The sequence below is a fragment of the Diceros bicornis genome, chromosome 34, assembly GCF_020826845.1.
Source record: "Diceros bicornis minor isolate mBicDic1 chromosome 34, mDicBic1.mat.cur, whole genome shotgun sequence".
NCBI classification, from domain to species: domain Eukaryota; kingdom Metazoa; phylum Chordata; class Mammalia; order Perissodactyla; family Rhinocerotidae; genus Diceros; species Diceros bicornis.
Window position 1 is genome coordinate 14,038,264 of NC_080773.1, and position 23,557 is coordinate 14,061,820.

The window sequence follows — 23,557 nt, forward strand, 5'->3', positions numbered from 1 at the left end:
GAGTCAGGGGAGGAGGGAAGAAGGCCAGGCAACAGCTTCCTTTTTTGGTAAAACTTTAAATTATGAAATAATTATAGATTCCCAGGAAGTTGCAAAGGTAGTACAGATGATAAAAAGACAAGTAACCCAATTAAAAAATGGGCAAAGGATTTGCATAGATATTTCTGCAAAGAACCAATGTAAATGCCCAATAAGCATGTGACAAGATGCTGAACATCATTAATCATTAGGGAAATGCAAATCAAAACCACAGTGAGATACCACTTCACACCCACTAGGATATCAAAAAACCGGAAAATAACAAGCGGTGCCGAGGCTGTGGGGAAGCTGGAGCCCTCGTCTGTTGCTGGCGGGAATGTAAAGTGATGCAGCCACTTTAGAGAACAGTCTGGCAGTTCCTCAAAAGGTTAAACATAGAGTTACCATATGAGCCAGTCATTCCATTCCCAGGTATATACTTAAGATAATCGAAAACATGTGTCCACACAAAAACTTGTACCGGAATGTTCATAGCAGCATTTTTCATAATAGCGAAACAGTGGAAACAACCCAGATGTCCATCAATGGATGAATAGATAAGTAAAATATGGTATATCCATGCAATGGAATATTATTTGGCCATAAAAAGGAACACAGTACTGATATATGCCACACATGGATGAACCTTGAAAACATTATGCTAAGTGAAAGAATCCAGACACACAAAAGGCCATAGATTGTATGATTCCATTTATATGAAATGTCCAGAATAGGTAAATCCATAGTGACAGAAAATACATTAATGGTTTCCTAGGGCGGAGAAAAGCGGGGAATGAGGAGTGACTGCTAATGGGTACAGGGTTTCTTTTTGGGGTGATGAAAATCTTTTGATATTAGATAGTGGTGATGGTCACACAACTCTGTGAGTATACTGAAAACCACTAAATTTACATTTTATTTTATTTTTTTGTGTGTGAGGAAGACCAGACTTGAGCTAACATCCAATGCCACTCCTCTTTTTTGCTGAGGAAGATTGGCCCTGGGCTAACATCCGTGCCTATCTTCCTCTACTTTATATGGGATGCTGCCGCAGCATGGCTTAACAAGCGGGGCATCAGTGCGTGCCCGGGATCCAAACCGGCGAACCCCGGGCCGCCGCAGCGGAGTGCACGCACTTAACCACTTGCGCCACTGAGCCGGCCCCTGAATTTACATTTTAAAAGGATGACTTTCAAAGTATGTGAATTATAGCTCATACTAAAGGTTATTTTAAAGAAAGGTAGTGAAAGAGGTCCCAAACAATTTCTTTCTTTCTTTTGTTTTTTTTTTTTTGGTGAGGAAGATTGGCCCTAAGCTAGCATGGGTTGCCAATCTTCCTCTTTTTTGCTGAGGAAGATTAGTCCTGAGCTAACATCCGTGCCCATCTTCCTCTATTTTGTATATGGGATGCTACCACAGCATGGCTTAATGAGCAGTGCATAGGTCGGTGCCCGGGATCCGAACCTGCGAACCCCGGGGCCGCCGAAGTGGAGCGTGTGAGCTTAACTGCTACGCCACCAGGCTGGTCCCCCAATTTCTTTGTAAGCAAGTGAGGCAGAAGTTGCACACATTCTTCCTCTCCCTCTGGTAGTCACATGCCTACTCTTCACCCTAGGGATGTGGGAAATGCCGTGGCAGTCCAACTGCTGCAGAGGGGGAGACATGGTTTCTGCGCTCAGGGAGCATTCAGTCTAGCATATTCCTTCCTCTTCATCCCCCACAGCCTGTCAGTTACCAGGTCTTACTTTTTCATCTCTAGATAACTCTCTAATATGCCCCCTTCTCCTGTGCCCACAGCTCTGCCCTCGTCCAGCCTGATCCTCCCTCTCTTGGGTCCCTTCCCCCAGTCTCCTCCCTGGGCTCCCAGCTGCCATTCTTGCCTGGTGATCCACGCTCTCCACAGCAGCCAGAGATATTCCTGAAACACAACTCTAATCCTGTCTCTCCTCCTCCTTAACCTTCCATGGCTCCCTGGTGTATTATCTGTGCCCCCACTAAACTGAACTGTGACGGAAGGGTTCTGCCTGTATTCAGAGCCTAGAACAGCGCAGGGCACACAGTAGGCGCTCAAATAACAGAGCAGACGAGGGTAGGAAACAGGGAAGGCTTCCTGAAGAAGTGGTGTCTCGGGGAAACTTGAAAGGCCTGGGAGGCTGTCTTCAGATGGGGAGAGGAGGAGAGCGGATGGCGTCCCAGGTAGAAGCCGCTTGCTTTGTAAAGACCTGATTGTTGCAGGGAGCTGGGCTGAACAGTGTTTGGCTGGGCGGTGGAGGTCTGGGGTGAAGCTGGAAGGGGGAGGTCGCGGGGTAGGCAGGGGCTCATCAGGGCCTCTCCTTCAGATGAGCGGGAGGCCGTGCAGAAGAAAACCTTCACCAAGTGGGTGAACTCGCATCTCGCCCGCGTCGGCTGCCACATCGGGGACCTCTATGCCGACCTCCGGGACGGCTTCGTGCTCACACGGCTCCTGGAAGTGCTGTCCGGGGAGCAGCTGGTGAGGGGGCCCGAGGGGCTGGGGGAAGCGGGTGGCCTTGGGGTCTCGGGCTGGGCAACCACCAGGGCCTGCCTAATGGATGGGTGGAGCGTCCTAGGAGGGCGGGGTGCTAAGAGGCCCCTCCTTTCTGGTGGGCGAGGCTATGGCTCGGGGGTGGAGCTTGGTTGTGAGGATCCTGGGGCCGTGGCTTGGAACAGAAGTCAGATTCTGTTGAACTTGAGGGCCGTGGTTCGGGACCGGACTCTGGACTTGGGTGGGGCTCTGTCGGAAGGGATGGGGCTCCAGAAGGCAGAGCTTTATTGGAAGGGACCGGCCTGGCTAGTGCGCTAGCAAGGGGCACGGCTTGAAAACAGGAGCAGAACTCTGTTGCAGGGGGTCTGTGGAAGAGGGTGCGGTTGTCATCGCAAGGGGGGGGCCTCGGTGGTGGAAGTCTGGGGGACCAGAAGGGACTCTTGTATGGGTGCGGCTTGTTGTATGGGTTGCAGTTGTATTTCTGGGCTTGGATGGGGCTTCATCGCAAAGGGTAGGATTCTGATGGAGCTAGAGATTCATTAAAGGATCAGAACCTGGAGCTCAGGAAGCCGTGAGGGGCATGGCTATAGAACAGGAACAAACGCCGTTGGAAGGAATAGAGCTATAAATAAGGGGAGATCCTGGGGTAGGGCGGGGGCTCAGTGGGAATGGGCGTGGCTCCAGGCAGGAGCCCGGGAAAGGGAGGCAGTGAGGGGTGTGGCCATGGAACTAGTGGCAAAACATTGGTGGTCTGGGGCAGAGATCCAACGGAGGGGGTGGGACTATGGCTGCAGGTGGGGGGCGGGGCTTCGTGATAAGAGGTGTGGTTATCAGAGGTGGAGCTTCAGGGGAAGGGGCGGGGCCCGGAACTTGAAACCATGACAGGACTTGATTCTTGAAAAGGTCTGGCTCGGGGAAGGGGCGGGGCTTCTGTAGAAGGATTGGGGTCCTGGGTCTTTGATAAGACTGAAGGGGCGTGGCCGTTCTTGGACATCCGGGGCTTGGCTATGGGGAGGGCCTCTTTGGACGGGGTGGGGCCGAGGGCACCGTGCTGTTGGCCAGGCCCTGGGTCTCCCGGCACCCCTGCCGCCCTAGCCAAGGCCCACGCGCGGTCGCATGAGGATCCACTCGCTGGAAAACGTGGACAAGGCACTGCAGTTCCTGAAGGAGCAGCGCGTGCACCTGGAGAACGTGGGCTCGCACGACATCGTGGACGGGAACCACCGCCTGACCCTGGGGCTGGTCTGGACCATCATCCTGCGGTTCCAGGTCAGCCCCAAGTGATCCCAGCCCAGCGCGCCCCCACAGTGGGGCCTTAGGGAGGGTGTCCTTCACCCACTCATTCATTCATTCACTCATTCATTCATTCATTCCAAAAATATTCCTAATATGTCCAGGAGCCCCGTTCCGGGTGGTGAGGATGAAAATGATTAAAATAATAATTATCGTTATCACCACCATCACTCTAATCATCATTTATATATTTTTTACTCTGTTCCAGGCACTGTTCTAAGCACTTGGCATTCAATACACACAATAAACCCATAAATTAGATACTATTTATTATCCCATTTTACCAATGAGGAAACTGAAGCCCAGAGAGGTGAAGTAATATGCTCAAGGTCACACAGCGGCATAGTGAGTTCAAATTCAAACTGGGAATTCACATCCAGGCAATCTTGCTCTAGTTCAGAAACAAAATAGACAAATTTTCTGTCTTTACAGAGCTTACATTGTAGTGGGATAGACAGACAATCAACAAATGCGTAAGTGCATAAGCAAGTCATATATGGGAAAAGGACCAATTCTAGGCAGAGAAGTAAAAAGAACAATGCAGGAAAAAAATAGATTATGATAAAGCAGTTAAAGAGATATAAAATATTAGGTTGATGGTGTTGAGGTTTTAGCCTTGGTGATCAGAGAAGGGCTTGGTCAGATCTGAGAAGCTGACGGCTGAATGACATATGAACGTGAAGGAGAAAGCATTCCAGGCAGCAGGCACAGCAGATGCAAAGGCCCTGAGGTGGGAATGAACTTGGCATGTTGGAAGTCCAGAAAAACCAGTATGGCTAGAGGGTAGGAGGCAAGGGGGAGACAGGGAGGAGATGAGGTCATAGGGGTTGGCAGGGCCTAGGTGATCTGTGATTAGTGGTTTGGATTTTATTCTGTCTGAAATGGCGAGAGATTGGAGAGTTTTATCAAGAGGAGGGGCATAATCAGATTTAGAAGGATCCCTCTGGATTGAGGTGGTCGCCAAAATTGAAGGCCGAAAGCCCAGGGAAGAGATGGGAGCTGGACGGGGGTGGGGCATAGGGAGGTGAAGAGGGGGGCAGGTAGGAAAGACGCACAGGAGGGGGAGTGGACACTCTATAGGGAAGGGGAGGGGGAGGCGGGGGTTCAGGCTGAGACTCAAGGCTATGGCCTGGGGACGGGGGGGATGGTGGGCCCCCCTGAGACAGGGCCGGGAAGGAGGAGCAGATTTGGGGTAGACACTGAGGCCTGTTTGGGATGCAGTGATTATAAGGGCCAGGGTCATCAGGGGAGGCATTTAGAGTCCACTGGATCCTAGGAATGGAGCTCAAGGGAGGGGTGAGGGCTGAGACAGGTATGGGCGTTGTCAGCACAGCATCCAGGAATGAGATGGTGGAGGTGTGAGACCATCCGTGCATGAGGGGCTGGGACCTCCTGGGAACCAAGTTCTCTCCCTTAGAACCCAAATGCCAAACTCAGCTGTTGAGTCCAGGACTCAAGTCTCGAACACTCGCCTGAGGCTCTCAAACCTGCTCAAGATTCTGGGCCCTTCAGAACTGTACCTACTAAGTGTGATACCGCAGAAAACAAAATAGATAAACATCCTGTGGTCCTGGGGCTTTTACAGGTTAGTGAGTGTGTTAGTCAGCTGGGGCTACTGTAACAAAATACCACAGGCTGGGGGACTTCAACAAGAGAAATTTATTTTCTCACAGTTCTAGACTCTGGAAGTTCAAGATCAAGGTGTGGGCAGGTTTGTTTTCTCCTGAGGCCTCTCTCCTCAGCTTGCAGACTGCCCCGTTCTCTGTGTGTCCTCACATGGTCTTTTCTCTGTGTGCACATCCCTAGAGTCGCTTCCTCTTCTTATAAGGACCCCAGTCCTCTTGGATTAGGGCCCTATCCTTATGACCTCATTTAACCTTTACCTCCTTAAAGGTCCTATTTCCAAATACAGTCACACTGGGGGTTAGAGCTTCAATTTATGAATTTTGGGGCGACACAATTCAGTCCATAACAGGGGGAGATGGTAAACCAGATGAATAAATAAAACGTATAGGTGGTGATACATGATGGTAAGGCAGGGAGGGGGATGTGAAATTTGGGTGCACATATTGAGATGTAAAATCAAGTGGTTGGTGAGGGCCTCACTGAGAAGGTGACATGTGAGTAAAGACCTCAAGGAGGGGTGGAGCCATGTGGGCACCTGGGGGAAGGACGTCTCTGCAGAAGGAACAGCCAGTGCAAAGGCCCTGAGGTGGGAGGATGCTGGTGAGTTAGTGAAGAGGACTGTAGGTCTCTGGAGTGGAGTGAGCTGTTGAAGATGAGGTGAGACACATAATGAGGGGTGATCGTGAGGACTTTTACCCTGAGTGAGACGGAGCCATGGAGCATGTTGAGGAAAGGAGGCACGTGATCTTATTGGGGGGTTCACAGCATCCCTCTCTCTGCCGGATGGAGAACAGACTGTGGGGGCAGGGGCAGGGAGACCAGCGTGGAGGCCACTGCGCTAGCCCAGGCGGGAGATGATGGTGGCTTGGCTTGGATCAGGAAAGTGGCCCAGATGCCAAGGATGGAGGCTTCTCTGGAAACTGAGACCCTAATCTACAACCGCCTCCCCCCATTGTGGATGTCCTGGCTCACTCCCGAACCCATCCTCACACTCCTGAACCCCCACCCCCAGCCTGAAGCTGCCCCTCGCCATCTCCTCTGTCGCCTAACACCCTCCCTGGCAGCAGGATTGGGGGTGTCCCCCAGCCTCAAGCTCTCCAGGCCCAGCAACCGTGTTTCGTATCCTCACAGATTCAGGTCATCAAAATCGAGACTGAGGACAACAGAGAGACGCGCTCCGCCAAGGACGCGCTGCTTTTGTGGTGTCAGATGAAGACGGCTGGGTAAGCCCCCAACCCCACAGCGAGGAGGCCCTAACCTTGGGGGTTCCTTCTGGGACAGGAGTGCAAGGGGCAGCCCAAGTCCTCAGTGTCAGAAGTCACATCTGAAGCTAACGAACTGGTAACTAAAATACGTCCACTCTTCCGATCTTGACGAATAAGCCTCTATGACAATCTGGATGCCGGGTTCAAATTTAGAACTTGGGCTCCTCAGAGAACGATGATGGAAAGGGATGGACTGTCCCCAGCCTGCTCCCTTCTCTCTCCTCATCTCATCCTGCCCCTCACGAGGCCTCCTGTGCACCCATGTGGACCACACAGCCCTATTCCCCAGCTCTGGCCACCCCGCCCCTGAAAGCAGCCACCCCTCAGCCTAGGAGGGCACACACCAGGGCACGGGCAGCTTGGGTGGGAAGTTCAGGGTCCTGGTACCTTCAGTGAGGTTGAGAAAGGGGGTCACAGGCTCTGCTGGGCGTGTCCCCTGGACCCCCAACTCTCTGCCTGCGGGGAGGGGTGTGGCCTCCAAGTGCCCTCTGGAGAGCAGCCCCTGGGAGGAAGGAGGGAGGGGGCAGGTATGGACGGAGACTGAGCCTCCTCTGACTCTCATCCTTCTGGGGCTGTCTGTCTGTCTTCAATGCTGTTTTTCTATGTGTCTGTCTTTACCTCTCTGTCTGCTTTTCCTTGTTCCTGTCTCTCCCTCTCTTTCTCCTTCTCTCTCTTCTCTCTTCCCTCCTGTCTCTCTCCCTTCCTTTCTTTCCCCAACTCTGTCTGTATCTTGCTCTCTCTGTCCCCTCCTCCATCCTCCTCCTTTCCTTTTCTCCCTTCCTCCCTCTGCTTCTCTCGTTTTTCTCTTCTCTTGTCTCTCTCTCTCTCTCTCTCTCTCTCTCTCTCTCTCTCTCTCTCTCTCTCTCTCTCTCTGTCTCTCTTTCCATCTCCCTGGTTATCTATCTATCTACCTACCTACCTACCTACCTATCTACCTCTATCTGTCTCTATCATCTATCCGTCCATCCATCCATCCATCCATCCATCCATCCATTCATCTATCATCTATCATCTGTCTGTCCATCCATCTTTCTCTGTCTGTCCCTCCCTTCCTCTCTCCCTTTCTCCTGACTCTCTCCACCTCTGCCTTTGTCTCTCCCTCCCACGCTGCTAGTTACCCTGAGGTAAACATCCAGAATTTCACCACCAGCTGGCGGGACGGCTTGGCCTTCAACGCCCTCATTCACCGGCACAGGTACCTCCTGGCCTGGGGCAGACCCACCCTGCCCTGCCCCCTACACCACGTCCCTCAGGGACACACCTGTACACGTGTGTGTGTAGATGACACACACAGACACAAGGACCCATCCCTACACCTCTATGCACACATACACGTTGCCCTTCACACACGTGCCCTTCACACTTACACACAGGTGCACATACCCACACAGACCCCTGCCCAGGCCACATACCCTGTGCACTCATGGACACCCGTGTGCCCTCACACAAATATGTGCACACACACAGATACTCATGTACATACAGCCTGCACCTGCTGCTTAGATGCCCCCAGGGTCGGGGGCTCACTCCCCCATGGATGGCCCACTCTGGTGTGTGCACAGCCTCTCCTTGCATCAGAACGTCTTTCCTTAAGGCGAGCCCCCAGACCCCCCTTCTGACTCCCTGCACACCCCCCTAGTCATACCTCAGAGACTGGCGCTGAACTGGCTGAAGGTGGGCACCCAGACAAATTACACCCACATCATGATTGTCCACATGACAGATTGGGGAAACTGAGTCCTCAAGGCTGGGAGGGACTTGCTCTGGTGTGGCGGAAGCCAGAACCCCACTTCTTCTGCTGTGGACACGTGTTCACTCACCCCCCCTGCCCGTGACACATGCACACGAGGAGACCTAGCCCCACCTGCACACCCAGAAACTCACAAGCTGTGACCGGGGTCGTTCTAACAATGGTAGCAGTTGCTGAGTGCCTTCTGTGTAACCGGCATTGTTCTAATGCTTTCCAATAAGTCGTCTGATACTCAGTGACCCCATGAGGCAGATGCTGTTATTATCCCCACTTTACAAATGAGGAAACTGAGGCACAGAGAGATGAAGTGGCTCACCCAGAGTGACAGCCGGAAATGGCCCAGGCGGGCTGGCTCCTTGCATTTCTAACCGCCAAACAGTACTGTACAGAAACACACCCGAGTAGATGTGCGTGCATCGTTAAGTCAGTCAACGCGCGCCGTCACGCAGGACTCGCCCTCCCGGGTAAATGCTGCACAGGGAGCGCACCGGCACGCTGGGTGTGCCATCCCCTTGGCTGGGCCGTGCCCCTCTCGCCCTCGCCCCGGGTGGGGCTCAGACGAGGATGTTTTCTCGCCCGTTGGCCCACCGGCTCTGGAGCCTGCCTGCTGCCTGCCCGCTCTGTGCCCCTGCCCAGGCCCGACCTCGTGGACTTCAGCAAGCTCACCAAGTCCAACGCCAACTACAACCTGCAGAGAGCCTTCCGCACCGCTGAGCAGCACCTGGGGCTGGCCCGGCTGCTGGACCCGGAGGGTGAGCCTTGCCTGGCCCCGCCCCCACGTCATCTTGGAGGCTCTCAGCCCCACTGCCACCCCGAACTCAACTCCATCCTACTGCAGCACCGTGCCAAATCCCAAAGTCGTTCTGAGTCCCAACTCCCTCCCATCTTCCTCATCTCCAGTCCCTCCCCTTCCTCCCCTTTCCACATCCCCGCGTCCCTTACTTTCACCATCTCCATTTCTAACCCCAGCCCCATCTCCATTCTTGTCTCTAAATTACGCCCCCCTTCTCCAACCCCATCCCCAGTCATCTCCCTGCAAACCCAATTCCCTTCTCTCCCCCTAATCCCAGCCCCAAAGCCAACGCCATCCTCAGCCCCATCTCCAACCCCATCCTGTCTCTAACCCCAACCCCATCCCCACCCGTCATTATCCCCATCCCCAATCCCATTTCCACCCCCATACCTATCCCCAGCCCAGCCCTGTGTCTATCCCCATCCACAACTCTGTCCTCAGCCTCAGCCCCTCTCCCATTTTCAGGCTGTCCCCAACCCCACCCCTGACTTCAGCCTCATTCCCAGCCCATGATCACGCCCCACACCAATCCCCCGCCTCTGGAATAGCCCTGGCTCCCTTTCTCTGAGTGCCTCCTCTGTGCCAAGCACATGGCTGGGAATTGTATGGGAACTGTTCCCTTTCATCCTCACACTGACCTGGTTGGATAGAATGTAGCAATCCTGTTTTAAAGTGACGGAAAGGAAGACTCAGAGATGTGAAGTCATTTGCCCAGGGTCGCACTGAAAACCACTCAACAGGACTTTGATTCCAGCATTCGTGGTCTTAGTCATTCCTCTCCCGCTCTCTTACAGCTGTGTTCTGTGCCCAGTGCCTGGCACGTGGTGGGTGTTTAGTGGATGTCAGTTTCATGAGGTGGGGAAGAATAAGGGCCCAGTATAATGCTGTGCATTCAGTGGGTAAATTAACATGATAATGGGAGTTTGTTGCATTTCTCCTCTGTCAGGCTGTTCTTTCTAATACGTACAGTGTTCTAGGTGGCAGGTTACTGTTACTGCTATAACACTGGGGAAATGGAAGCTCAGAGAAGTTAGGTCTATTTTCTAAGGACACACAGTGAGTACGTGGGATTCAAGCTCATGCTTGCCCCAAAACCCATATCCTCCCATGCCATTCATACACTGAGTAGATATTTATTGAGCTCCTACTGTGTGCTGGGCATGGCGGGAACAATGGTAAAAAAAGGCAGGCACAGCCCTGGTCTTCATGAAGCTCAAACTCTAGATAAGGACATGATCACGTAAGTGAATATTTAATTACGAATTGTGATAAGTTCGAGGAGGAAATGATAAGATGCTATGAGAATAACAGGAGGAGACCAACTCTAGACAGGGTGACCAGGGAGGCTTGTCTGAGGAAATTTAAGTTGAGTCCTGAAGGATGAGTGGGAGTTAGGCACACAGAAGAGGGAATAGTGTTGAAGACATTGAGAACAGCATGTGCGAAGGTCCTGAGGTGGAAAATAGAATGGGTGTGTTCAAGAAAAAATTCGATGATTTGTCTATGGTGGTTCTTATATATCAGGCGCTATTGAATCCCATGAGATCCCCATTTGGCCGATACAAAAACTGAGGAACAGAGTGGTCATTTATTTTGCCCAAGGTCACACAGAGAGTAAGAGTGGGTTCTCCCTCTCTCTGCCCAATACCTTCAGTCCTGTCGGAGTGCTCACCACCATGCTCTCCCACTCTCCTTTACCCCCCAGATGTGAACATGGAGGCTCCAGATGAGAAGTCCATCATCACCTACGTGGTCTCTTTCTACCACTATTTCTCCAAGATGAAGGCTCTGGCTGTGGAGGGGAAGCGGATTGGGAAGGTATAAGGAGCCAAGGAGTGGGGTGGGTGGGAGCCTGGGAGCCACGTGGGGGCATGTCTGGATGAGGCTGCCTCCACCCTCCTTTGCCGGGTCAGGTCCTGGACCAGGTGTTGGAGGTGGGGAAGATTATTGAGCACTACGAGGAGCTGGCAGCCGAGCTGCTGGCCTGGATCCACCGTACCGTGGGCCTCATCAGCAACCAGAAGTTTGCCAACTCACTGAGCGGGGTGCAGCAGCAGCTTCAGGCCTTCACAGCCTATTGCACGTTGGAGAAGCCCGTCAAGTGAGGCCCGGCTTGGGAGGGAGGGTAGCAGGGGGAGGTGTGGTGGCGGGGTTCCTGAGCTCGAGCCCCCTCAGGTTTCAGGAGAAGGGGAACCTGGAGGTGCTGCTCTTCAGCATCCAGAGTAAACTGCGTGCCTGCAACCGTCGCCTCTTCGTGCCTCGGGAGGGCTGTGGCATCTGGGATATCGACAAGGTGAGCTTGAGGATGTGGGGGAGAGGCTGGGTTGCTCTGTGCAGTTGTGTAGTTTGTGCACTGCTCAAGGGAGCCTGTCATATTGTGGACCTCATGGAGTAGATATTCATTCTGACAGTTTTCCAGCAGTAAAGGGTCATGAGGAAGCAACATTTTTTTCCAATTTGCACGAAGGTGTGCAAGTGCTAGGAGGGGCCTCAGACGGAGAAGCCAGGATTATTAAACCGTGGGGGAGTTGTTGGAGTCTGACTACCTCCTCCTGTCTCCTTAGGCCTGGGGCCAGCTGGAGAAGGCAGAACATGAGCGAGAGGCTGCCCTACGGGCCGAGCTAATCCGGCAGGAGAAGCTGGAACTATTGGCCCAGAGGTTTGACCACAAGGTGGCTATGAGGGAGAGCTGGCTAAATGAGAACCAGCGCCTGGTCTCCCAGGTACGAGGCGTAGGGCTTGGCTCCGGGGGAAAGGGAGGGAGGGCGGGGCTCATGGCCCTTGGGCCAGACAGGGAGACTGGATCTCCTAAGCAACAGACAAGTGTTGGATTAGTCTCCTAGGTGACAGATGAGGGTGGGGAGGAAGAATTGGTCTCCTGAGTGATGGATGGGGAGGGGAGTAGGCCTGGTCTCCAGGGTAACCAGTGAGGACAGAATTAGTCTCTTCAGAAATAAGGAGAGTGTATAATTAGACTCTTAAGTGACAGAGGAGGTTGTATCTGGTGTCCAGGGTAACTCAGGAGGATAGACTGGTCTCCTAAGTAACAGGATAGGGTAGGCCTGGTCCCCAGTCTCTAGGGCAATGGAAGGATGGGGCTTTTTCCTGGGTGACAAGTTTACAGTTAGAGATGTAACAGGCAAGAGTGGGGCTGGTCTCCATGGTAACTAGGGATGGTGGGGCTGGTCTCCAGGGTAACTGGGAATGGTGGGACTGGTGTCCAGGGTAATGGAGAAGGGTAGGGCTGATCTCCAGGGTAACAGAGAAGGGTGGGGCTGATCTCCAGGGTAATGGGGAAGGGTGGGGCTGGTCTCCTGGGTAACAGGGAAGGGTGGAGCTGGTCTCCAGGGTAACTGGGGATGGTGGGACTGGTCTCCAGGGTAACAGGAAAGGGTGGGGCTGGTCTCCAGGGTAACTGGGGATGGTGGGACTGGTCTCCAGGATAGCTAGGGAAGGGTGGGGCTGGTCTCCAGGGTAACTAGGGATGATGGGGCTGGTCTCCAGGGTAATAGGAAAGGGTGGGACTGGTCTCCAGGATAACTGGGGATGGTGGGACTGGTCTCCAGGGTAACAGGGAAGGGTGGGGCTGGTCTCCTGGGTAACAGGGAAGGGTGGGGCTGGTCTCTAGGCTAACTGGGGATGGTGGGACTGGTCTCCAGGTAACAGCAAAGAGTGGGACTGGTCTCCAGGGTAACGGAGAAGAGTGGGGCTGGTCTCCTGGGTAAGAGGGAAGGGTGGGGCTGGTCTCCAGGGTAACTGGGGGATGGTGGGACTGGTCTCCAGGGTAACAGGGAAGGGTGCAGCTGGTCTCCTGGGTAACAGGGAAGGGTGGGGCTGGTCTCTAGGGTAACAGGGAAGGGTGGGACTGGTCTCTAGGGTAACTGGGGATGGTGAGACTGGTCTCCAGGGTAACGGGGGAGGATGGGGCTGGTCTCCAGGGTAACAGGGGAGGATGGGCCTGATCTCCAGGGTAACAGGGCAGGTGAGGAAGTTTCCAGGGTCACACAGGGTCGAGGTAACAGGTGGACTGCCAAGGCAACACGAGTGAGTGTCTGTGGCCTGCCCTGCCCCAGGACAACTTTGGGTACGAGCTGCCGGCAGTGGAGGCAGCCATGAAGAAGCACGAGGCAATCGAGGCGGACATCGCAGCCTATGAGGAGCGGGTCCAGGGCGTGGCGGAGCTGGCCCAGGCGTTGGCAGCTGAAGGCTACTATGATGTGCGGCGGGTAGCGGCCCAGCGTGACAGCGTCCTGCGCCAGTGGGCCCTGCTGACCGGGCTGGTAGGTGCCCGGCGGACCCGGCTGGAGCAGAACCTGGCCCTGCAGAAGGTCTTCCAGGAGATGGTGTACATGGTGGACTGGATGGAAGACATGCAGGTGGGCACTGGACCGGGGGCCAAGGATGGGCGCGGTGTGCCGGGAGGGGAGCGGGGGATATAGACGCTGAAAGAGTTGTCAGAGAGATGGAGAGGGAAGGGGAGAGAGACAGAAAGAGATAAAAAGAAAGTCAGGGAGACAAAGAGAGAGAGAAAGATACAGAGAGAAAAAGAAAGTGTGAGAAAGAAACAGAGACAGAGAGAGAAACAGAGAGAGATAAAGCCAGAGAGAGTCAGGGACAGACAGGGACAGGTTATTCCAGAGGAAGATGGTGACAGTTTGAGAAAGAGAAATCAGAGAAAGAGAGAGCTAGAGAAGCAGACACAGAGTTAGTGATGACAATCTAAACGGCTACAGGGAAAGACACATAAGAAGATGGATCCATCTGAGAAAGAGAGAGACCCACCGGAGATAGATAGATACAGAGAGAGATGGAGATAAGAAGGATAGAAGCAGAGAGAGAGAGACAGGCACACAAAGAGACATGGAGAGGAGGAGATGGGGTAGAGATGGCGACAGAGAGAGAGATGGAGACACTGTGACAGAGCCAGAGCCCAGAAATGAGACGGTGAGAGATGGAACATTCAGAGAGAGACAGATGGAGGGAGATGATGACAGAGACAAGGAGATTGAGACGGATGGAGATCAGAGTTCAAGTGATAGCGTAGAGGAGCAGAGGGCTGGCAGGGGCAGCGGGGGAGGGGGAGTGGCCTGAGGGCCAATTCCAAAGATCTGCTCAGTGCTGCCCCCTGCCCTAGGCTCAGCTGCTGTCCCGGGAGTGCGGGCAGCATCTGGTGGAGGCAGAAGACCTGTTGCAGAAGCACGGACTGCTGGAGGGGGACATCACTGCCCAGAGTGAGCGGGTGGAGGCGCTCAATGCTGCTGCCCTGCGTTTCTCCCAGCTGCAGGGTGAGTCTGGGGTTGGGGATTGGGGTGGCGACTTTCAGGGCTGGTGCTAATAGAAGCAGAAGGACTCCTGAGGGACAGAAGGAAGGAGTGAGCTCCCTGTCTTCGGAGGCATCCAAGCACAGACTAGGATCACACTCCATCAGGGCTATCATTGGGGGAATTAGCGCCTTGAGTGGGAGGTTGAACCACACGACTGCTTCCTGCTCTGAGAGTCTGTAGTAACAGTTCACATTTATTGAGCACTTGTTATGTGGTTAGTGCTGACAGCTGGATTTCAGTGAATATCATGAAAAGACTGTGTAAGCAGCAAGTGATAGAAACTCTGTGCAATTAGCTTAAGGAGGAAAGGGGAATGTATTGGCCGATGTAACTAAAACATCCAGGGAGGGGTGAATTTGGCTTCAGGCAGGGCTCGATCCAGGCATGGTTCAATGATGCTTTTAAGACTCCGTCTCTCTCCTACTCAGGTCTCTATGTTGGAGTCACTGTTGGGCAGTGGTGTAAATCTGGGCCTCACATTTACATCCCAGCAGCTTAGCAGACCCAGCAGGAAGACAGGCCCCTTTTTCCCAATAGTTCTGACGAAAGGTCCAAGGAAAGCTTTCCTTGGTCCACGTGGGTTCCATCCCCATCGCTCAGCCAAGCACCGTGGCCCCAGGCTATACAGTGATCTAATTGGCCACATCTGTGTGACATGCCCACCCCAGGGCCAGAGTGGGGTCACCTCCCTCCAAAGAGATGGACTGAGAAAGAGGAGGGTGGGACGCCGTTACCGGAAGCAGAGGCATGGATACTGATGGGCACAACAACCCAGACTGGCTCTAAGAAGGTTCTCATCTTACTGATGTCAGTGCCCTCCAGCCCGAGACCACGAGGAACCCCCCTGCAGTCAAACCAAGTTGTGTTTGTGGGCTCTTTGCACACATCCTGGGGAAGCATGGGGCACCTCAGGAAGAGGGTGTTAGGAGGGGCTTGTTACGGGATGCGGGCTGGTGTTAGATGACTTGCGGATGATTTCATGTGTGTTTGCTGTGGACTGGATGCTGTCAGGATGTGGGGGGTCATTAGATGATTGCACATCTTAATCATTTTTATCCAGGTGGTGGGAGGGATGGGAATTGGCAGCAGTCACTCCCCCTAGCTGGGCGAGGCAGGTGGGTGACACTTTTTGTGGACTGCACAGTGACCTTGTTTTTGTGTGTGCTCGGACGTGATTATGGAGCCGTCTTGTTTTGTCGCACTCCCTCACGGTGGCAGAGTGGCCTCGTCTGAAGTTGGTGTCCTGGGAAACTGTGTGCTCGCCGTGAGCGCTGCAAGCAGAGCTGCATGTTTCTTTCTCGCTGATAAAGAGACTGAGGCCCAGGGCTGCAGAGCTGATAAGAGGGTTTTGAGGCTGGTCTGTCTCACTCCTTTATCCAGAGGCACAGCCCTTTGGCATCCCGGAGCATTGTTCGAAAAGGAAGAGACTATCCGGCCTGCAGGATGGCGGGGAAATTTCTCACCCTCCTGGGCTGAGTCATGTCCTAAGAGCAAGTGTTGAGGTCTCCTTCCATCCCTGGTGTGGACATCCCCATCCTGGCGTAGCCCCTCTCACCCACATCACAACCCCAGGAGAGGCTGTTGAGACCCTTTCCTTTTCCTTAAGGATGTTTGTCCCAGGAGGGTCCCTCTGTCTTTTTTTTGTGAGATCTTGGTGCCTGGTGACAACCAGCAGCACCTCAAATACAGCAAAGAGGCTAGTGTGGGGTGTGTGTTGTCATGGTGACGGGAGGCAGCGCTGCCTGATAAGTGGTCCCGAGTGTGGCCTCCTGATCTGCCATTTCTTAGCTCATCCTGGGCAAGCGGCTTCCCTCCCTGAACCTCAGTTTCTTCATCTGTAAGATGAGGCAAGTAAGGATACTGACCTCATAGGATGGGTGTGAGGATTAAATGGCATCGTGTCAGAGTAAGGGCTGGATACGTGGGCACTGTTGTAGATTATTCAGTTGGATGCCTTGGTATTTGGGTCAATTTCAGCAAGTGTCCAGAATTACAGAAATCCCGCATGCCATGTAGGGCAGTGTCTCTCACACTGTTTTGACCCAGTAAGAAGTAGATTTACCTCATGACCCAGAGTTCTCAGGCCCCCACACACACCCTGACACAAAGGTTTTATAAAACAATATTTCCCCTTAGGTTGGGTGTTGCCTTCTGATATTTTCTATTCATTCTATTTTATTCCATTAAAGAAATGCTGGCCGCGACCCATTAAGTTAATTTCACAGTTCTCTAGTCACAAACTAGAAGTCTAGGGGGAAGGTGAAATATTTGAAGAAAAAAGAGAGTTCTGGTCATCACTGGGGTTAACGGACAAGGCAACAGAGGATGAGAGAGGGAACCTAGAGACTTGGCTTAAGAGCAGAGCAGTTTCATTTGGTCCAGTTCTGAAGGAAACACAATTGACACTAAAATATACAGATTCTAGGATTCTAGAAATGTAGTAAAATGAGAATGACATTAGTCCCAACCTCCATTTCTATCCATTATTCAATCAATAAATCACCACTTTCACTAGGCTACTGCTCTGGGCTCCACTCTGTGCTAGGCAGTGGTGGGGACACGGTGCAACCGAGGCAGCCCCAGGCCCTGCCCTCATGGGGCTCCCAGGCCAGTGGGGGAGACAGAACTGGCAGTGACAGCCCAGAGAGGTCAGGGCTGGGATGAGGGAGTCGCAGGCAGAGTGGTCAGGGCCGGGGTGGGGGAAGCAGAGAAGTCTGGGAGAGCCAGAAACGGCGCCTGCTCCAGACTTGGGGTGTCAGGGAAGGCTGCCTGGAGGAGGGGACGCGTAACCTGGCACCTGATGAAATCGGGCGGAGGACTGGGCAGGTAGCCTGCACCACCCGCTCTTGGATGCACCCTGGACCGTGCCCAACCCGAGATCCTCCCCTTCTCCTGGCCCAGGCTACCAGCCCTGCGATCCGCAGGTCATCTGCAACCGCGTGAACCACGTGCACGGCTGCCTGGCGGAGCTGCAGGAGCAGGCGGCGCAGCGGCGCGCGGAGCTGGAGGCCTCGCGGAGCCTGTGGGCGCTGCTGCAGGAGCTGGAGGAGGCCGAGAGCTGGGCCCGCGACAAGGAGCGCCTCCTAGAGGCGGCAGCCGGCGGCGCGACGGGCGCGGCGGGCACGGCCGACGGTGCCCACGACCTGTCCAGCACCGCGCGCCTACTGGCGCAGCACAAGATCCTGCAGGGCGAGCTGGGCGGGCGGCGGGCGCTGCTGCAGCAGGCCCTGCGGCGCGGCGAGGAGCTGGCCGCGGCCGGCGGCGCCGCGGGCCCGGGCGCCGAGACGGTGCAGCTGGCGGGCCTGGCGGAGCGCGCGGCGAGCGCGCGGCGGCGCTGGCAGCGGCTGGAAGAGGCGGCGGCGCGGCGCGAGCGGCGGCTGCAGGAGGCGCGCGCGCTGCACCAGTTCGGCGCTGACCTCGACGGGCTCCTGGACTGGCTTCGCGACGCCTACCGCCTGGCAGCCGCGGGCGACTTCGGCCACGACGAAGCATCCAGCCGCCGCCTGGCCCGCCAGCACCGCGCGCTCACCGGGGAGGTGGAGGCGCATCGCGGACCGGTGGGCGGCCTGCGGCGTCAGCTGGCGACACTGGGGGGCGCCAGCGGCGCCGGGCCCCTGGTGGTGGCGCTGCAGGTGCGCGTGGTGGAGGCGGAGCAGTTGTTCGCTGAGGTGACCGAGGTGGCCGCGCTGCGGCGCCAGTGGCTGCGAGATGCCCTGGCTGTCTACCGCATGTTTGGCGAGGTGCACGCATGCGAGCTGTGGATCGGTGAGAAGGAGCAGTGGCTGCTCGCCATGCGGGTGCCCGATTCCCTGGACGACGTCGAGGTGGTGCAGCACCGGTGAGGCGCACCTGGGGGTCTCCCGGGCCCCCTTCCTCACGCACACAGTCTCGCCTTTGTTGGCTCAACAGTTCCCAGGGGTTCCAGTAAAATGGGAATGACATTAGTCTCAACCTCACCGGCTTGTGGTGAACAGTAAATGAGTTAATAGTGTAGACACTTAGCAAATACCCGGGTTCAGGGAGCATTCCAGGAGCATTTGCTGTTATTCCTATGAGGCTTATAGTCACTTGGCAGGAAATTGACCTAAGATCCTCCAGGGACACCCCAGCCTGGCCCATCCCCTGGGACTCCCACTGCCCCTGGACAAGTGTCACCACCCTAGCTAATAAAAATAGCTCTGGCCCTTGTCACTTTCTCTCCCCTCGCCCTGCTTACATTTCTTCATGGCACTCACACCCTGTGACACATTAGATACTGATTGGTCTGGTGGCTGACTTAGTACTGAGTTGTTAAGTTAACTGGGTGGACCCTCTGCACCGCTCTCTCTGAGCATCTTGTTTATCCGTCCATTCATTCCACAGGTCCTTACTGAGCTCCCGCTCCACTCTAGGTCCTGTTCTGGGCATTGCTGGAAACACAGGCCTGGTCCCCGCCCTTACTGTGCCCTCAGTTACCCAAGCCACAGCCTTGGGAGTTGTTTTAAACAAGGGAGGACCGTGACTAGCTTTAAAAAGATCTCCCTGGGGCCGGCCTGGTGGCGCAAGCGGTTAAGTGCGTGCGCTCCGCTGCAGCGGCCCGGGGTTCGCTGGTTCGGATCCCAGGCATGCACTGACGCACCACTTATCAAGCCATGCTGTGGGGGCATCCCATATAAAGTGGAGGAAGATGGGCACAGATGTTAGCTCACGGCCGGTCTTCCTCAGCAAAAAGAGGAGGATTGGCAGATGTTAGCTCAGGGCTGATCTTCCTCACACACACACACACACACACACACACACACACACACACACACACAGAGATCTCCCTGGCTGCTGTGTAGGGGATGGGTTGAAGTTGAAGATGGTCCAAAAAGAAAGAGGTTGAGGTGGGAGACTGAGATGCAGGGGGTCATGAGTTCAGAGGTGAGGACCGAGGCTGTGCAGATGGATGAGATGGTCCAGGCAGGGTGTGAGGGAAAGCTCAGAGGGCCCAGGACAGAGCCCTGAGGAAGCTAACATTTAAGCGGCAGGTAGAAGGAGTAGGAGCTGACAAAGGAGCCTGAGAAGGTGAGGTTGGAGAGTTAGGGGGAGAACCAGGAGAAGGCAGGTTCATAAAGCCAAGAAATATGTGGGTCCCCAGGGTCCAGGCCTCTCTGAGCACATCCATCCTCCTCCTGCAGGTTTGAGAGTCTGGACCAGGAGATGAACAGTCTGATGGGTCGTGTCCTGGATGTGAACCACACGGTCCAGGAGCTGGTGGAAGGAGGCCACCCCAGCTCAGAGGAGGTGCGTTCCTGCCAGGACCACCTCAACGGCAGGTAGGCGGGGCCTGGAGCTGGGAGTCCTTCTAGGTATCTCACACTAATTCTTCTTGTGATCCCTTTCCTCATTCCCTCAATCGTGGAAATAAAGAACATGCAGTTTCAAACCCTTGAGATGATAAGGGCCACCCAGTAAATCAGCAAAATCTTGAAAAAAAAATGGTAATACCCAGTGCTAGTGATGATGTGGCAAAATGAGCATACAGTACAATTTCAGTGGGCTATTTATTTGTTCATAAATGATTTATTGAGTATCTACTATCTGTCAGGAATTTTTCTAAGCACTTTATATACCTTGTTTATCTTTCAATGCCTCAATTTCCATAGTGAAGTTTCCAGAATTCAGAACTCTTTAAAAATAGTAATAAATTAATATTTTCCCCCTAGAACACTACCAGCATTTCCCTCTACCACACTACCAGTGTGGGTAGGTTCATAGATGAAGACACAGAACCAGAGAGGTGAAATCCTTATCCAAGATTACTCAATCTAGTAAGTAGGAGTCAAAGCCAGTTCTGTCTGAATCCAGAGCTGGGGCTATTGATTGCATATATTCAGTCTTCCCAGCCACCCTGTGGGATATAAATTACCCCATGTTAGAGAGGAGGAAACTGGGGCTCAGAGAGGTGAAGACGCTGGCCCAAGGTCACACAGCAAATTAGAGGCTCGAGCCTGGATTTGAAGTTGAATTTGTCTGACTCCAAAGACTGTGCCCTTAACTACTGTGCTGTGAGATCCCAATAACCAGTTATTTCAGAGCCTCTGTGGCCTTGACAATCCCAAAGCATCAGGGCCAAAAGATAACAATAATGATTTACAGCATTTACTGAGATGATGCGTGAAGTGCTTTAGCCGCATGATCTCATTAAACGCTCAGTGAAGTGGACATTATTATCCCCATTTTCCAGATGAGGAGACTGAGGATCAGAGAGGGGAATGATTTGCCTAAGATCACATGGCGAATCTGGCCAGAGCAGAACTTAAACTTGGCTCCTTCAGGCTTCAGAGTCCTAATCGCTGCCCCTGTGGTGTATCCATTCCAGAGCGGGCAGAGAGACAGCTGACAAGTAAACTAATAAATGAAGAAGATATTTAGAGAATCGTAAAAGTGATGTGGGGAGTAGAGAGACCTGGAGGGGCATGACCAGGGGTTGGGGTGATGTTAGATCTTGTGGTCCGCAAAGACATTTTGAGCTGGGCCCTCAAAGGGGATGAGGAGCCAGCCACAGAAGAGTATGTATGTGGAAGGGGAGGGAGGGTACGAAGCATTCCAGGCAGGGAGCACAGCCTAGGCAAAGGCCCTGTGGCAGAAAAGGGCTGGATATGTTCCCAAAGATTGTCCCCACTCAATAAGAGTAGCAAATAGTTACTGTTTGAAGCATTTCATAAATCATAACTCATTTGACTCTCGCAACCCCCCTGTGCTATGATTGTGTCCATTTTACTGATGAAGAAACCGAGGCACAGAGAGGGTTACTACCAGAAGGGTGCACAGCTCGGATTTGGCTCCAGGCAGCCCGGCTCAGATTCTGTGCTTGCAACCTGGACCATATGCTGCCTCTGAACGGGAACTGAGGCCAGAGAAGTACCATCACTTGCCTGGGGGCTCAGAGCAATACGTAATTTTTTCCATTAATTTATTTTGGAATAAAACAGGTTTGCCTTTGCACCACTCAGCATCTGGCGACATATTATCCGACGTTGTCAGCCAGCAGTTCTCACAGTCTGGTCTCGGAACCCCCTTGCCCTTGTGAAAACTATCAAGGGCTCCAAGGAGCTTGTCTTAGTGGGCCGTATCTATCAATATTTACTGTATGAGACATTAATACTGAGTAAGTTAAAAATATTAAGTCACTGGGCCAGCCACGTGGCTTAGCGGTTAAATGCGCATGCTCCGCTACTGGCTGGGTTCAGATCCCAAGCGCGCACCAATGCACCGCTTGTCCGGCCATGCTGAGGCCGAGTCCCACATACAGCAACTAGAAGGATGTGCAGCTATGACATACAACTATCTACTGGGGCTTTGGGGGAAAAACAGGAGGAGGATTGGCAATAGATGTTAGCTCAGAGCCGTTCTTCCTCAGCAAAAAAAAAAAAAAGAGGAGGATTAGCACGGATGTTAGCTCAGGGCTGATCTTCCTCAAAAAAAAAATTAAGTCGCTTCAAAATAACAATAATAAACCTATTATGTTAACATAACTAATATTTTTTTAATGAAAAATAACTATTTTCCTAAACAAAAAACATAGTGACAAGAATGGCCTTGTTTTGCGTTTGTGCAAATCTCTTAAACATCTGGCTTAAGAGAAGGCAGCTGAGTTCCCAGGTCTGCTGCTGCCTTTGGTCTTTGTCGTGCAGCCTCTGGAAAACTCCACCGTACACTCAGGGGAGAATAACAGTGAAAGGCAAATAGCATCTTGGCATTTTTATGAAGATAGTTTTGACCCCGCTCAGATCACATTTTGAGAGCCGCTGCTCTAAGCAAATGTGCCGGGTAGGGTTCCATGTTACACAGGCAGAAACTGGGTCTCAGTGAGATAAAGTGACTTTACAAGGTCACACAGTTGGTGGGTTCTACCCTGAGTCGGTGGGCCTTCCCCACCCAAGAGGAGTCCCTGTGTTCCTGAAACCGCCCTCCTTCCCTTGGGCAGGTGGAACCGCATCGTGGAGCTGGTGGAACAGCGCAAAGAGGAGATGAGCGCGGTACTGCTGGTGGAGAACCACGTGCTGGAGGTGGCGGAGGTGCGCGCCCAGGTGCGCGAGAAGCGGAGGGCTGTGGAGAGCGCGCCCCGCGCCGGCGGCGCCCTACAGTGGCGCCTTAGCGGCCTGGAGGCGGCCCTGCAAGCGCTGGAGCCGCGCCAGGCGGCCCTCCTGGAGGAGGCAGCCCTGCTGGCTGAGCGCTTCCCGGCGCAGGCTGCGCGGCTGCATCAGGGCGCAGAGGAACTGGGCGCCGAGTGGGGCGCGCTGGCCAGTGCGGCTCAGGCCTGTGGCGAGGCGGTGGCGGCGGCCGGGCGCCTGCAGCGCTTCCTGCACGACCTGGACGCTTTCCTGGACTGGTTGGTGCGCGCCCAGGAGGCGGCGGGCGGTGACGAGGGGCCCCTGCCCGGCAGCCTGGAAGAGGCGGACGCGCTGCTGGCGCGCCACGCCGCACTCAAGGAGGAAGTGGACCAGCGCGAGGAGGACTATGCGCGCATCGTGGCGGCCAGCGAGGCACTGCTGGCGGCCGAGGGCGCCGAGCTGGGCCCGGGCCTGGCCCTCGACGAGTGGCTGCCGCACCTCGAAGTTGGCTGGCACAAGCTGCTCGGCTTGTGGGAGGCGCGCAGGGAGGCGCTGGTCCAGGCGCACGTCTACCAGCTCTTCCTGCGCGACCTACGCCAGGCGCGCGCCGTGCTGCGCAACCAGGTGCCGGCTTCGGGGTTCGCGGGGGTGGGGATCCGAGGCCGCGGCGGATTGCGGGGACAGGGAAACGTACGCAGGAGTGTGCATGCGAGGACCACTGGGTTCGTGGCTTATCCGAGGTCGGTAGGATTGGGGAGGGTATCTGATGTGGATAGCCGGGTTTGTGGATCATCCCGTGTGAACACGTGTGCGCATGCCTGTAACAGAGTTTGAGGATTATGATGGGTGGGTTGGTGTCTTATCTGAGGTGACTAACAGTTTGTGGACTATCCCGAGCGAGTAATGC

The 23,557-nt window shown here is 54.2% G+C and overlaps 1 protein-coding gene across 1 annotated transcript in view; it reads left to right on the forward strand.

Moving 5' to 3' along the window:
- The window catches only part of SPTBN4 (spectrin beta, non-erythrocytic 4), a 70,287-nt gene that overhangs the window by 7,709 nt on the left and 39,021 nt on the right, over window positions 1-23,557 (forward strand). The window contains exons 2-15 of the mRNA XM_058529350.1: window positions 2,358-2,509; window positions 3,617-3,790; window positions 6,572-6,663; window positions 7,820-7,900; window positions 9,092-9,207; window positions 10,954-11,066; window positions 11,162-11,349; window positions 11,424-11,541; window positions 11,813-11,971; window positions 13,322-13,624; window positions 14,383-14,533; window positions 17,474-18,410; window positions 19,732-19,869; window positions 22,524-23,274. Coding sequence (XP_058385333.1) covers window positions 2,358-2,509; window positions 3,617-3,790; window positions 6,572-6,663; window positions 7,820-7,900; window positions 9,092-9,207; window positions 10,954-11,066; window positions 11,162-11,349; window positions 11,424-11,541; window positions 11,813-11,971; window positions 13,322-13,624; window positions 14,383-14,533; window positions 17,474-18,410; window positions 19,732-19,869; window positions 22,524-23,274 — 3,473 coding nt within the window. The remainder of the gene's footprint in view (window positions 1-2,357; window positions 2,510-3,616; window positions 3,791-6,571; window positions 6,664-7,819; window positions 7,901-9,091; window positions 9,208-10,953; window positions 11,067-11,161; window positions 11,350-11,423; window positions 11,542-11,812; window positions 11,972-13,321; window positions 13,625-14,382; window positions 14,534-17,473; window positions 18,411-19,731; window positions 19,870-22,523; window positions 23,275-23,557) is intronic.